The 14,917-nt window shown below is 27.8% G+C and overlaps 1 protein-coding gene across 1 annotated transcript in view; it reads left to right on the top strand.

The window, feature by feature from the left end:
* The window catches only part of LOC126907567 (nuclear pore complex protein Nup88), a 33,564-nt gene that overhangs the window by 8,712 nt on the left and 9,935 nt on the right, over nucleotides 1–14,917 (top strand). Inside the window, exon 2 of the mRNA XM_050688932.1 lies at nucleotides 12,482–12,651. Coding sequence (XP_050544889.1) covers nucleotides 12,482–12,651 — 170 coding nt within the window. The remainder of the gene's footprint in view (nucleotides 1–12,481; nucleotides 12,652–14,917) is intronic.

The raw sequence follows: 14,917 nt of genomic DNA, 5'->3' as shown, positions 1-14,917 counted from the left end.
AGACAATTATATTTTGAGGAATTGTTGATGCAATTTTATGTTTATATGTTTTTTAATTAAAAGAAAATAATTTAAAAGCTTTGTATTTCGTATGGTTTGTATTCGTCTTCCTATTAAAAAGTAGTAAAAAGAATTTCGGATTTAATATAATAAAAGGGTTAAAATGGCATTTTTAAAAATTAAGCGAATGCCCTTAGGTAATCTTTTCCACATAAATATCCGTTTTAGTATTTTTCTTACTTAACGCTACCGGCGGGTTTTTAGAATAACATTACCATTGTGAATATTATCTTAATTTTTACACTTAAACAAATTTTCCGAAATAATAAGAGACCTGTATACTGTTTATTCTTGGGATAGGATAGGATTCAAATCTATAAATGTTTGTTTATTTTGAAATTTATTAAACTTGTAGTGTAAAAAAAAGTTATTAGGTTTTATTACTTATTCTTTGTATAAGACTATAAAAAATAAAACTTTTGCGTAACAAAAATTTAAATTTAAATCATTATTTTCTATATTTAGATGATTTATTTCTTATTATGTCAAATAGAATTTCTAATCTATTGATTTTGTGGTAGTTTCACTATGTGCAAAAATATGTTGTCCAGTTATAATCATTACTTAGAGATATATAAAGTTCTCAAAAACTCCTCTGAGATAACACTGTACGGCTTAACGCCCAGTTAAGTAATTTTAGTGTAATTTTAAACATGTTTTCTCATATAGGTACGTTTCCTCGCTACCACCACTATGTGATGTCTATCAAAGACCCAATAGTTTTATGCGAAGTTATTTAAAATCTCTGTTTATTTTTTTTTTTTTTTTATGAACAGTTTTGTAACATCACTTATATTCACATACACCCGTGAAGTTACAAAGATATCTGATTGTGATTTATTTAATTCTAAGTCTGCTCGAAATCACACGACTATAAATATGTGCTGCACTTTGAAAATATAATCAGATATCACATCGATTTTAACATCATCGTTATGCACACAGGTTACCTTCTGAATACATTGTCTTATTGACTTCTGAAGTGAAATACTGAAATGATTTAAACAGATTTCATAGATTATAACAGTTAAAATGTATAATTTAGTACGTAATACAATTTGGAAATTCATCTAGTACATTATTAATGATTGTCTTCAACAAAAAAAATTCAATTGTTTTATTTAACTCTTTAATCAATTATTATGTTTTTTAGTATTTGCGTTATTAAAATTTCAATTTCATATTTTATAAAATTAACCACGACGTGAATAAATAATTTTAAAAAGGGTCAAACATTATTACGGTTTTATAGTTTTGTTTAAATGGCTATTGAGTAAAAAAAAAAAAACATCAACAAAAATACAGCAGTTTTAAATGCTTCCCCTATCACTTAAACGTGTACCTTTTTCTATCAACCCTTTCCTCTATCAAATGATATACGGTCATATCATTTCTTCGTTATTACTCAATGAACCGGTGTGTATTATATCGTCGATGATAATAAAAAGCCGACGGATTACTAGCGGTGTGTACTGTTTTTTTCCTCTCCGCCTCATACGCGTACGTAACATTATTTATTGCCCACCACCGCGTTTTCCCCGCTATCCACTCCTTACTTTATTTTCTATGTATTTTTTAAAAATATACATATATGTGTAGATTTCTCACTCGTATTGATATGCAAAATACATGACCGGAATGGATTTGAAATACTCCGATCACGTTTCTGGTTAATAAAACAATTATTGTATTTTTTGTGGACGTCATATCAAGTTTGTCCCTAAAAAAAGAAAAAAACTAATTCGGAAACACTGATATTTTTCTACCTTTTAGAGAGAAACTTTGTCCCATTATGCGTTGATTGCTAAATTGCACGGCGTACATTGCGTGTGAATGAGATCAGAATTGCTAAAGTTTATACTCTAAACTTAAGAAAGGGCACCGAGATAAGAAAGAACTTTACGTTGTATTTTTTACTGTTAACAAAAGGATTTTGATTGTCACGACATCATTTTAAAAGCGATTTATTGGGTTGGGAGTTTTGTTCAAAGAATACAGTTTAAAAAAAAAACACTGCTAAGTAGCAGCTGCATCACGCAACCTATTGCAATAGACTGGAATCAATCATTTCTTTTATAACCTTCCACACAATCACAATATTTGGTTTATTTTTTAAATTTGATCGATATTATATAATAATCAATCGTCAAAACTCTGGCGTTGATAAATTTGAATTTGCCATCAAAAGATAAGATAGGACTTGTATAATATTTAAGTACTAACGAATTAATCATCTTATGGGTAATAATATCAAATTGTACAAATTGATAATTGAAAGTCGTGTGTGTTAATTTTTTGGTTTTTAATTTATCAACATTTGGTTTATTAATTAGTAATATGTAAAATTATACTTATTTTACTACAAAATAAATCTAATTAATTGAAAAATAAGACCTTTAGTCGTATTTAGTGATTATTATATTATATGTTAACGATTATACAGGACTGGACATTGATTCTGGGTTCGTTAAGAACGATTGACTTTTAATAGTCTTTTTACATAAAATAATAAACTGTTTAAATTGATAATTTAAAACGCGTTTTGAATTTTATCAATATTATATTTTTATAATAAATTATTTTTGCTAATTATTATCTGTTCTTACGTAAAATTTGATCTAAGAGTTACTTATTTGTTAAATTATCGTTTATATATTTTAAATTTCTATTTTGTTCTACTCGTAATTAAATGNAAGAAAAAAACTAATTCGGAAACACTGATATTTTTCTACCTTTTAGAGAGAAACTTTGTCCCATTATGCGTTGATTGCTAAATTGCACGGCGTACATTGCGTGTGAATGAGATCAGAATTGCTAAAGTTTATACTCTAAACTTAAGAAAGGACACCGAGATAAGAAAGAACTTTACGTTGTATTTTTTACTGTTAACAAAAGGATTTTGATTGTCACGACATCATTTTAAAAGCGATTTATTGGGTTGGGAGTTTTGTTCAAAGAATACAGTTTAAAAAAAAAACACTACTAAGCAGCAGCTGCATCACGCAACCTATTGCAATAGACTGGAATCAATCATATCTTTTATAACCTTCCACACAATCATAATATTTGGTTTATTTTTTAAATTTCATCGATATTATACAATAATCAATCGTCAAAACTGTGGCGTTAATAAATTTGAATTTGCCATCAAAAAATAAGATAGGACTTGTATAATATTTAAGTACTAACGAATTAATCATTTTACGGGTTATAATATAAAATTGTACAAATTGATAATTGAAAGTCGTGGGTGTTAATTTTTTGGTTTTTAATTTATCAACATTTGGTTTATTAATTAGTAATATGTAAAATTATACTTATTTTACTACAAAATAAATCTAATTAATTGAAAAATAAGACCTTTAGTCGTATTTAGTGATTATTATATTATATGTTAACGATTATACAGGACTGGACATTGATTCTGGGTTCGTTAAGAACGATTGACTTTTAATAGTCTTTTTACATAAAATAATAAACTGTTTAAATTGATAATTTAAAACGCGTTTTGAATTTTATCAATATTATATTTTTATAATAAATTATTTTTGCTAATTATTATCTGTTCTTACGTAAAATTTGATCTAAGAGTTACTTTTTTTGTTAAATTATCGTTTATATATTTTAAATTTCTATTTTGTTCTACTCGTAATTAAATCCCCATGTGTTTGTCTGCATTAGACATGTAGTAGTTGCCGGGAGCTAGTGTAGTAGCTACTTCAATATTTTTGTTTTCATTTTAACTTACTTTAAAAATGTCGACCGAAACTTAATGTTTCCAGGCGTTATGAAATAACTTCAAAGGATGACGAATAGCCATAATAACAGTGAAGGCTTATTGTAGTTCGGACTTTGCACAAAGGTCTTTTGTGCAAGTGGCATCCTTTCAACTCGGCCATTAAGCTTTTCCGTGGGGCACACATACTTATAATATATTGCCAGTAATTATAATAATAATAATAATATTAACATCGTCGTGCGTGTAATCTGCCTGAATCTTGTGTTCTCTCAGCATTTTAAATAATGGTCTTGTACCGCCACCTCTGGAATTAAATTAAATCTACGTTCGGAGATGATGGTATGTAGAAAGATGAGCACATCATAGTGTCTGTCGTCCGTCGTAATTCGCGTGTCCTGTGATATACGAGTGTACCTGTTGGGTTTTTGGACGTTTAATCACAAAGGCTTTTGTAAACGAACTTTCCGAAAAACTTTTTCCCATNTACTCGTAATTAAATCCCCATGTGTTTGTCTGCATTAGACATGTAGTAGTTGCCGGGAGCTAGTGTAGTAGCTACTTCAATATTTTTGTTTTCATTTTAACTTACTTTAAAAATGTCGACCGAAACTTAATGTTTCCAGGCGTTATGAAATAACTTCAAAGGATGACGAATAGCCATAATAACAGTGAAGGCTTATTGTAGTTCGGACTTTGCACAAAGGTCTTTTGTGCAAGTGGCATCCTTTCAACTCGGCCATTAAGCTTTTCCGTGGGGCACACATACTTATAATATATTGCCAGTAATTATAATAATAATAATAATAATATTAACATCGTCGTGCGTGTAATCTGCCTGAATCTTGTGTACTCTCAGCATTTTAAATAATGGTCTTGTACCGCCACCTCTGGAATTAAATTAAATCTACGTTCGGAGATGATGGTATGTAGAAAGATGAGCACATCATAGTGTCTGTCGTCCGTCGTAATTCGCGTGTCCTGTGATATACGAGTGTACCTGTTGGGCTTTTGGACGTTTAATCACAAAGGCTTTTGTGAACGAACTTTCCGAAAAACTTTTTCCCAACATTCTCTCTTCTTCGCCGAAACTCGTTTTTCCAAAATGTTTGTTGATAAATAATTTTACCTCGTCACTGAAATTAGAAATAACTCTTCCAACAAAACATGCTCTTGTGTTTCTTGTCATTTGACATTTGTGTATTTTACACCCCACGCGGTGTTAATCATATAACATTCTCTCGATGATTAGCGATTTTATAATTTTTATTCAAATTTAGTTTTTAACATCTAAAATTTTTCATCTAAATGGATTATAAAAAAACAACAATCATTTGTTCGTTCTTTAAATGTACACTCTTTTCACAACAGGTTAAACATTTTATCTTTACCTTATTGGATTCATATTTTAATTTATGCTATTTTTCAGTGAACTTCTAGTATTTGCCGCCTTTAATCCATTTTACTCATTAAATAACTATTTATATCTAAATTAAAAAAACAAATTTTTTATTTGTTATTTTAATCATATTGGTTTTTTATTAATTTATTTAGTTTAATGCTAGCCTGTGTAGTTAGTTGTTATTTTTATTCAAATAACCCTTCAAATGTTATTTTATATCAATCGGTTAGTTTATCTTTCTGTGGGCAATAAGTAAATAATAATTTATTTATTATATTAAAATTTATAGTCGATTCGCAATATCCTAATCCTAGTTTTTAATTCGTAAGCCATTATTTTGTGAAGTTTAGTCCATTTAGCTGTTATTTCTTCGCATATCTAGTATTTTCGAAAATGCGCTTATGGAAAAATCAGAAGTGGTGTCCAAAACACGACTGGTTAATTTATATATCAAATAGTTTCCATTATCTCAGCTACCAGTTTTACGTGTTGTGTACACTCCACATTGTTCTATGTAGGAACGCGTTTAATGGATGGTGGAAAGCTTTTATACGGAGACTACACTATTTATGTTCGGTTATGCACACCGATTGATTTATATGCGCTTGGGAAGTCACACAAGCCGCACACAGGGCCTCTTTCATATTCTATGTTCTTCTTCCTCCTGTATAAAAACTTCTTAAACGGTAATTTTTTCCCACTGCTCGCGTCCCGTGCTATTTCCATCATTATTGTTATTATTTATTCACCGCAGTTTTTCGAAATGAGAAACAAACAAACATATACACACATATACACGCACAGAGGCGAACGTGGGCCATTAATATGAAATACTGTTTAATCGAAGATATTGTTCTTAAAAACTTTACCGGGGGCGTTTTTTTTTATTATTATTCGTTATTTATTTATTATTTCCCATACCCCGTCGCCGTATTCAAGCTCTTTAATCGTCTACACTTTGAGCCGCGTCGAACCCTCCGCGACGTAAAAGAAAAAAATAATAAAAGGAAATAAATAATAAGAACAACCGACCGAATAATATCGCCTGCAAACGACCGAAGGCCATATTTTGTAAAATTAGGTTTTTTTATTTATTTATATTTGTTTTAATTTTTTCTTTTGGTTTTGCTCGCTTTCGCAAAATGACTTGTTTTTCCTTGGGGGAATAACTTGGCCGTAAAATCGATTGCGATTCTCTTCGAAATACACAATATGCCATTAAGTATGAGATTATATTATGATTGTAAATACAATAGTTCTAATTTAAACACCTTGACTTGGAAAATTACAATATTTTTCTTGTTCGCCACTATAACAATGTATTGATATTTTATACTAATTACCCGAGAACCAATAGTATTGAATCGTTTGTTTTTACGAAATCAACTGTACCGAATTTTCTATTGAGAAATTATAGAAAAATATTGAATAACTTAAACTGAAAAATCATTATGTCTTTGTTAAAAAAATATAGGTAAGGAATTCAATAATTTTATCAATGTAACACATTCCTTCGTTTAAGTTATTACGGGTTAAAGGCTATTATATAATACGATTTAAAATTCCCTACATTTTATATTCATGAGTGTGAATGTATATATTCTTAACTACAAAACTTTTTTAGAAATGTTCTTCCTTTTGCTTTATCATGAAATCATGTAACCGATTTCGTCTTCACACAAAAAGCAATAACCTTTTGACAGAAAGGCTACCGAATCCGCATATTGGATGTTTTAATAAAAGTTTAAATTAAAAACAATTCGTGGGATGTATATGAAAGTTTTATAATATTATTACAATAACTATATCCCTAGAATGTAATGGTTACGTGAAGCGAAAAAGGCTTTCCTCAATTGATTATTCTAGTGTAATAAGGCGTGTACTAATATATACATAAGTTGGATAGTTTTTCTTTTGAATCGTTTTGAAATAAGTTTTCAGCGGATATATCTATTATTTTTTTAACGAAAACTATTTATGTGTTGAATGCTTGAGTTATTATTCTTAAAATTGATAATTTAATTATTTTGTTGATCGTATAGACATAAAGTTACTGTTTAAATAATTACACAAAACATTTTTTTGAACTATCTTCATTTCAACTATGTATAAGTTGTCTATTTATTGTTAACTTTTCATATTTAATACTTTCTCGAATAAAAATTTAATAATAAGACAAAATAAAGTAATAATATGAATTTAATGGAAAACAAATTTTCTATATTTATAATTAAGTATGAATTTTATTTAAAAATAGTTAATTGTATTTTCACGCCGTTACAGTTGACCAAAAATATTTCTTAATATAATTTAATTATTTCATTAAGTAAATTTTAATGTGATGGTTATATAGTTGTTGATTATAATTTACACAAATTGTTGTATTTTGTTTTCTTTAAACTATTTAATCTTAATTAAAAACTTTTTAATATAAAATTATTCGCTCTAATAATGTATTATTATATGATTTATTTTAAAATTGTCAGAAGAAAAACCAAAAATGAAAAATTATTAATTTTTCATTCTGCTCCCCTGTTTTAGTAAGATGACACATGTAGAAGTAAATACAAAAATAAATCTTTTTTAATTTAATAATAAATTAAATAATTAAGTTAAAAGGTAGTTTTGTGGGGTTATTATAAACGTAATTAAAACTCCATTTGAGTGGTTTATAAAAATAATTGTATTTTATTATTAGTTTTTCACATTAAACATTTTAAAATGTTATTGTTTCTAGCTATATAAATATTGTTAAATATTGTCATTTTTCCTAATATTAATGTTAAATTTTATTTCAATTTCTGTAGCGTTTCAAAAAAGATTTCTATTTTAATAGTTTGCTAAAAAATTGACTAAATGTGACTTACGTTTGCCTTGTTCTGATGTAAAAATGTATCAAATACCTATTGATCAGATTTTCTTAAGCTTAAAATGTCTTATTTATCAAATAACTATGACTAATTTAATTTAATTGAACTTAGAGGATATCTTATTTAATTTCTATTTTTTGATTAGTTCAAATATTTTTTCGTGCAAAAAAGCTTTGTTTTAAATAGTTAATAACTATTTTAGTTTTCATAAAAATGTTCATTTATTTAAAAATTTTTTTTAACATGCGTATTATGACGATGTCTGATTTTTACATTTATACTTTAACTTTGATCTTTAATTTCTATTCACACTCTGTGTCTACTGAAAGAAAACGCATTTTTCTGTTTTTTCTTTTTTCATGTCCTTTTCTTTGCTGCGATTGAAAATTCAATCGGTAACCATGAAAATGTATATATATATATATATGTGTGTGNCTGTTTTTTCTTTTTTCATGTCCTTTTCTTTGCTGCGATTGAAAATTCAATCGGTAACCATGAAAATGTATATATATATATATGTTTATGTAAAATGGTGGGAATTCATGTGTACATAATCCTCTTAGCAATTTTTACTTGCGACGAAGGTTTCTGTTAAGCAGGTACTCTTATTTTTCGCTTTTTAACTAGTGATGGAGGAGTGCTTTGGATGGAATCGGTGGTTGGAATTCACTAATGACTTTATCAATAAAAATGTATATAGAAGTAATCAAAGCAGATAACGGTTCGACTAACTCATAAGCGTCGACCAGAAATAAAGTCTTTTGATTCCAGAAATAATAAAAAAAAACACTTCTGTACCGCTTTTTTTCTGTTAAATGAGCGATTTATTTGTACTTCACGCCTTTTTCTCTTTAAATAGCAAGTTTATAAAGTTTCTAACGAGAATGTTTTTTTCTTAAGACCTTTAACAAGGAGGAGAGAAGTATTAGCTGGGCATTGTCGTGTTACGTTGAAGCTAATTTAAGTAGTTGGCGAAATCCCAGAGAATTTTTCTCAGTGAATCCTGCCACATAATAAACTGATAAGTCGTCTAAAAGGCAAATTGTAATGCATATTATTATTATATTTAATGTTGTTTAATAACTTTAAACGTTAAACTGTTAATTGACTCGAAAAATGATGGAAAAATTGATTATTTCTATAAAAAATGTAACGATTATCAATAGTAAATGAAGTTATTTATAACCAGAAATGCACAATATTTTACTCTAGTTTTATTGACAGGTTTCTCTTCAAGAAACCTTTAGATTATCATAACAACAGAGGTCTACTTGCATGTATGGTAAAACAAATAACACATAGGTTATTTTGAAAGTAATTATTCTGTTGCATATTTAGCTCAAAAATTTTTATTAATAAACTGTTTTGAACTTTAAGCTAAAAACTAGTAAAACAAACTTCGTCGTTCCCTACGACACTATAGAGTTATTTATAACGGATCGAGTAGGCAGTGGGGTCCGGTCAATTTGTTACTCGTTTAATTAACGTAGGGGTAATACTGGGAAAACGTGAGTATAGAAAGGACCCCCTATTTGATAATGTATTGCCCTTGCTCGTTGTTTCCACACGTATTATAAAATGACACTGGTTAATGAAATTCTTGTTCTTCATTTATACAACATTATGTTAACACCGACTGAACATAGTAAACGCGGCATGTGTGTACACAGTTTCGGCATTCGCGACAGTCTTCTTCAGCTATACAGCGTACACAAAAGGGTCGACCCTGAAAATTTATGTCTTCCGAAAGGCTAGAAACTATGCGCTATTATCCTTTTGGTTACGCTGCTCTCATACGCACCACTTACTCTTGTAAATTCCACAAAAGCATTTTTGTCACTTATTTTTGGAGGTAAACACGTTTTAGCTTCGATGCGAAGCTGAGAAGGTATTGGTTTTACTAAGATGTTTTTTTTTTTTTTTTTTTTTTTTGTGTCTGTTACCACTTTTTCTCAGCTCTCACCGAACCGATTTCTTTCAATGATACGTCAAAAGATCACAAATCGTATCTAGTCGAAGACATTACCCTTAAAAATTGAAAAAAATTCCCTCGTTCCCCGTAAAAGGGGGAAACCTCCAAAAAAATTACAAATTTAAAAATCGCTAATTTTCGAAATTTTTTCAATTTTTTTTACTTAAAAGTGCCATAACTTTTTCAAAAATAAACATATCAATATAATTCTTTTTTATATAGATGCATAATATCATTACCTTTCATTTGGTATATTTTTTTCATAAATTTAACCCTTAACCTGCCCACAAGGGGGGATTTAAAATGACAACTTTTTCACAAAAAATTAATTTTTTTAACTTAAATTTTGAAAATGTTCCGGAAGGTCTGACACTTTTATATATATCTTAAATTAAAGCTAATGTAATATGCTTTATCACGAAAAAAAAAATTTCGGACTTTATCTTATCTTCATGGTGAAAATGGCTACCGAATGCTAATTTTGTGTGAAAATTTTCGATTTTGTATTTTCCATTTTTAACTTTATTATGCTATAACTTTTTGAAAAATGTATGAATCATTACAATTTTTTTATGAGAAGTAGTATTTATATAGATCTTTCATTCGACATACTGTTTTTTTAAATCGGACCATTTCCCTAAATACAGGGGGGATTCAAAACATAAAAATGCATATAGAAAGTAGAACTTTTTCAACGTAACTTTTGAAAGTGTTCCGGAAGGTCTGACACTTTTATATATATCTTAAATTAAAGCTAATGTAATATACTTTATAATGGTAAAAAAAAATTTCGGACTTTATTTTATCTTCATGGTGAAAACAGACATTAAACTTAATAAAAAAAATACGATTTTTGTAAAAAAATTCTTTTTTATATTTTTAACTTTATAATGCTATAACTTCTCGAAAGATGTATGGATCAATATAATTCTTTTTTTTGTAGATGCATGATGTCTTTACCTATCATTTGGTATATTTTTTTTATAAATCTGACTTTTTACCTGCCTACAGGGGGGGATTCAAAATGACAACTTTTTCACAAAAAATTGACTTTTTCAACTTAAATTTTGAAAGTGTTCCGGAAAGTCTGACACTTTTATATATATCTTAAATTAAAGCTAATGTAATATACTTTATCATGGAAAAAAAAAATTTCGGACTTTATTTTATCTTCAAGGTGAAAATGGCTACCAAATGCTATTATTGTGTGAAAATTCTCAATTTTATTTTTTACATTTTTAACATTATAATGCTATAACTTATTGAAAAGTGTATTGATCAATATAATTTTTTTATGGGAAATACTATTTTCTAATAATCTCTTTTTTATTCTACATACTTTGTCTTAATCAGGATATTAATAAGGAACTAGCAGTTTATGAAGCTTTTGGAATAATCCACCAATTTTTTAAAATTAAACACTATCTAAAGATTTGCATCGAAGCGTTTTTTTTTGATAGTGATTTTAATCACTGTCAGATATCATTATACTTGATCCAACTATGCCACGTCACCACTGTGCCGCGACCCCCCTGTGCTGGGTTTTTTTTAATATTTAAAACAAATGAAACGTTTGTTAACACCAATGTTATTGGCGAATACATCAATATGCGCAACGAATAAGACAGTAACTCACATTTTCTCACTTCTCAAGAGATCATGGTTAAAAAAGTTAACTTATACGAAAGATAATAAGACATTTTATAACTATTATCTCTACAAATAATCTTATGTAAATGTTTTTTATTCAAAACGTATGTTTAGACTACATTTAGTTATATCGACAAATTTATGACAAATTGGCATTTTTCAGTGTATTATCGACGAATTGAGAATCCAAATATATTGTTACGCAAGTTAAAATTACAAAAATAACAATTTTTATGAATAATGATAAGAATGCATCATGTTATTTTTGTAATAGCTAATGCGAATTAGCGGCGTTTTCGATTAGGCAATTCTGTTACATATCAGATAACCTGTTAGATATTCATAGTCTTAAGATTTATAAGGGGATAATATAAGTCATAATATAATTTATTAATGATTATGTATTATTAAAAACTATTGTTCTCTTGGCCCGTTTTTATTTAAAACGAATAAAACTTTAATCATATAATATCATCGAGGTAATTTTTTTTTTATTTGATATTTTCATTTTCTTCTTTTCTCCTGGATCGTAATTTCTATACCCAGTTACCTCTGTTTAATCCCTACTCTTTCAAAAAAAGGATTATGTGACTCGCAGAAAACAAAAACCTAGAGGGGAAAAAACACAAAACGTATATGCGTATTTAAAAACGATGCGCTACATGTCCCTTACTTACTTACTAATCCGAACAGGTCACCGTCGCGGTATTCTTTACCCTTCGGCTGGGCTTAAGTGCACCTAATATATTAATTTATGATATATTTTGTTAATTTTTTTCAACCTTTTTCAGAAACTTTACCCCGGAACTCCACCACTGTTCGACGTGAACGAAATATTGATCAACGAACCAGGTACTCTTTGTGCCTTAGTGGGCACCAAGGGCGTATCAGTAATGAGATTTCCTAAACGGATGGGTACCAAGTCTTTATATGACGGCACTGGAGAAGGCATATCATGCAGGTAAATAAAATTCATTTGGTAAACCGTATGAATTTTAATTAGAATGCAATAAAAGTTAAATCCGCTGTCTCGATTCGATAGTGAAGTAAGAAGGTACTTCTTATATTAATGTGCACACGATACAGAAGTGTATTTAAAATTTATTTTTCACAAATTGCAGATTTTGTAGAACTTATTAATATTAGAATTTATTTTATTGATTATGTAACTCTATTTGTGCTCTTAATACAAAATAAAAGTTTTTAAGGCGTACAATATACAGAAAATTGTTGATAATCTAATGATAAAAATGTTATATTTGTATACAAATTTCGAGAAATAAATATTAAAACGTCACTTATTCGTTCGTGAAATTAATGTGTATGATAAAAATATCATACTTAGGTATGGAAATTTTTGAGTATCATTGGTTAAAGTCCTGAGCATGGCAGCAATCACTATCAACGCTATCAATTTAGAAATTAACTTATTAATTAAATTTATATATTTTTATTAGAATTTATTTCATTGATTTAATATTACTACTATGACGTTTTTACGAAGTATGAATCATATACTATAATTAAAAAAATGAACAAATATGAAGATATAAAAATTTTTTTATCTTATATAATATAATTTTTAGATTATAATTATATTTTTTATTTGTTGTCATTGCTAATAATTTAATTTTATTAACAGTTGATTTTGAGTAACTCCAAAATTCCTCTGTAATCATTATTTGAAAAATGACAAAAAATCTTAGTTCGTCAGTTATTGTTTTGAAATTTTAAAAATTTCGATAAAATATTTTTTAAATAAATTTATTCGCTTGTTTTCTTGACAAAATATTAAAATTAGTATTTCAAATCCGTAGGTACTCATTTTAGTTATTTTGTACTGTACATCTATTTATAATACACAGGTACATAAATATACTGTTGTATGATATATTTTTATTTATGATATATGTTGTATAATATATAAATATGCACCCACCCTGACTGCAATCTGACCATAGAAATCGCTTACACTGTGTAGTGTTCGTGCTCTACTAGCTAAATTTGAAGTTCTGTGCATTATTATAAATTAAGAATTTATACGATTTTATTGTGTACACGTGTTATCCGTGATTCTAAAGGGTATACATCAAAGCACGTGAGATTAATGTTAAAAATCGCCACGTTTGTTTAGGACTAGTATTCGTAGGGGATACTGCAATCAATAGTTAATTGACTTTCTTCGCTCTTAGACAATGGCTGTGATAGTGTTCGGATAAAAAAAATCTTTATTCATTAGTAATATAATATTGGATGATAAATTACAAATTTCAAAAAATTTCGCGTTATTGTTAATCTTGTTTAGGTTAAATATTTTATACATCACTGTTGTTTAATTTATGCTATCAATAATGTTCGTTAAAATATTTGTGTTTTATTACTTTAAATCTATACAAAATTAATATAAAATTACACGTTTTCCCCTTGTAAAATTTAAATGATGTATTAAATGGATATTTAAGTTTTAACTATAGACATTATAGTTAAAATATAAACATCACTAAAGCGACATGCTTTAGTGATGTTTATGGTTTATAGAAACTTAATTCCTATGAAAATAAAATTACAAAAAATCTTATAACTATGTATTTTTGTTATCCGATTTGTAGTTATAATATATTATAATTATAAGTATATTAATATACTTATAATTCATGTCGTGCTATATTTTGTTTGACAATCATAGTTGTATAGAAAACAATAAAAATATTATAAACACAACTTTTTTATATTAATCAATACAAGACGTAATGAGTTCCTTTCGTGTTTGCATGTAACCGAAATGAAATATTTTTAATGATATGAACGACTAATAATTATGTCCGGAGTTCAAAATATTTTTTGCAAATATAATATTAAGAATTATGGAATTGTTTAAATTTTAGTTACCTTGAATTGTAAGCGCTATTTTTAAAAATCAATCATCCTTATATCGTTTTTAATTGAATTTTACTGAATTAATCATTTTTTAGCAATTAATTCGACGGTATTTCCTAAACAGTAGCAAAATTTAATGTATCGATTATACGAAACCTAACAGTGAATTTTTCAATCGGAAGTCTAATAATTATAAAGTTAATTTTTCGATGATATAAGAAAATTTTGTTTGTGTACGACTTATGTAAGAACTTGGCCTATTTAACCCTACTCTAACTTATTATGCTAATGTGTCTAAAAATTCATCGGTAGTAATGGTCAATGTGTCGATCATCGATGGAGTTCCGAGG

Source organism: Daktulosphaira vitifoliae, unplaced genomic scaffold, assembly GCF_025091365.1.
Source record: "Daktulosphaira vitifoliae isolate Bord-2020 unplaced genomic scaffold, ASM2509136v1 Scaffold_5, whole genome shotgun sequence".
Lineage (NCBI taxonomy): Eukaryota > Metazoa > Arthropoda > Insecta > Hemiptera > Phylloxeridae > Daktulosphaira > Daktulosphaira vitifoliae.
Note: the sequence above shows the minus strand (reverse complement) of the source record. Positions and strands in the feature narration are given on the sequence as shown.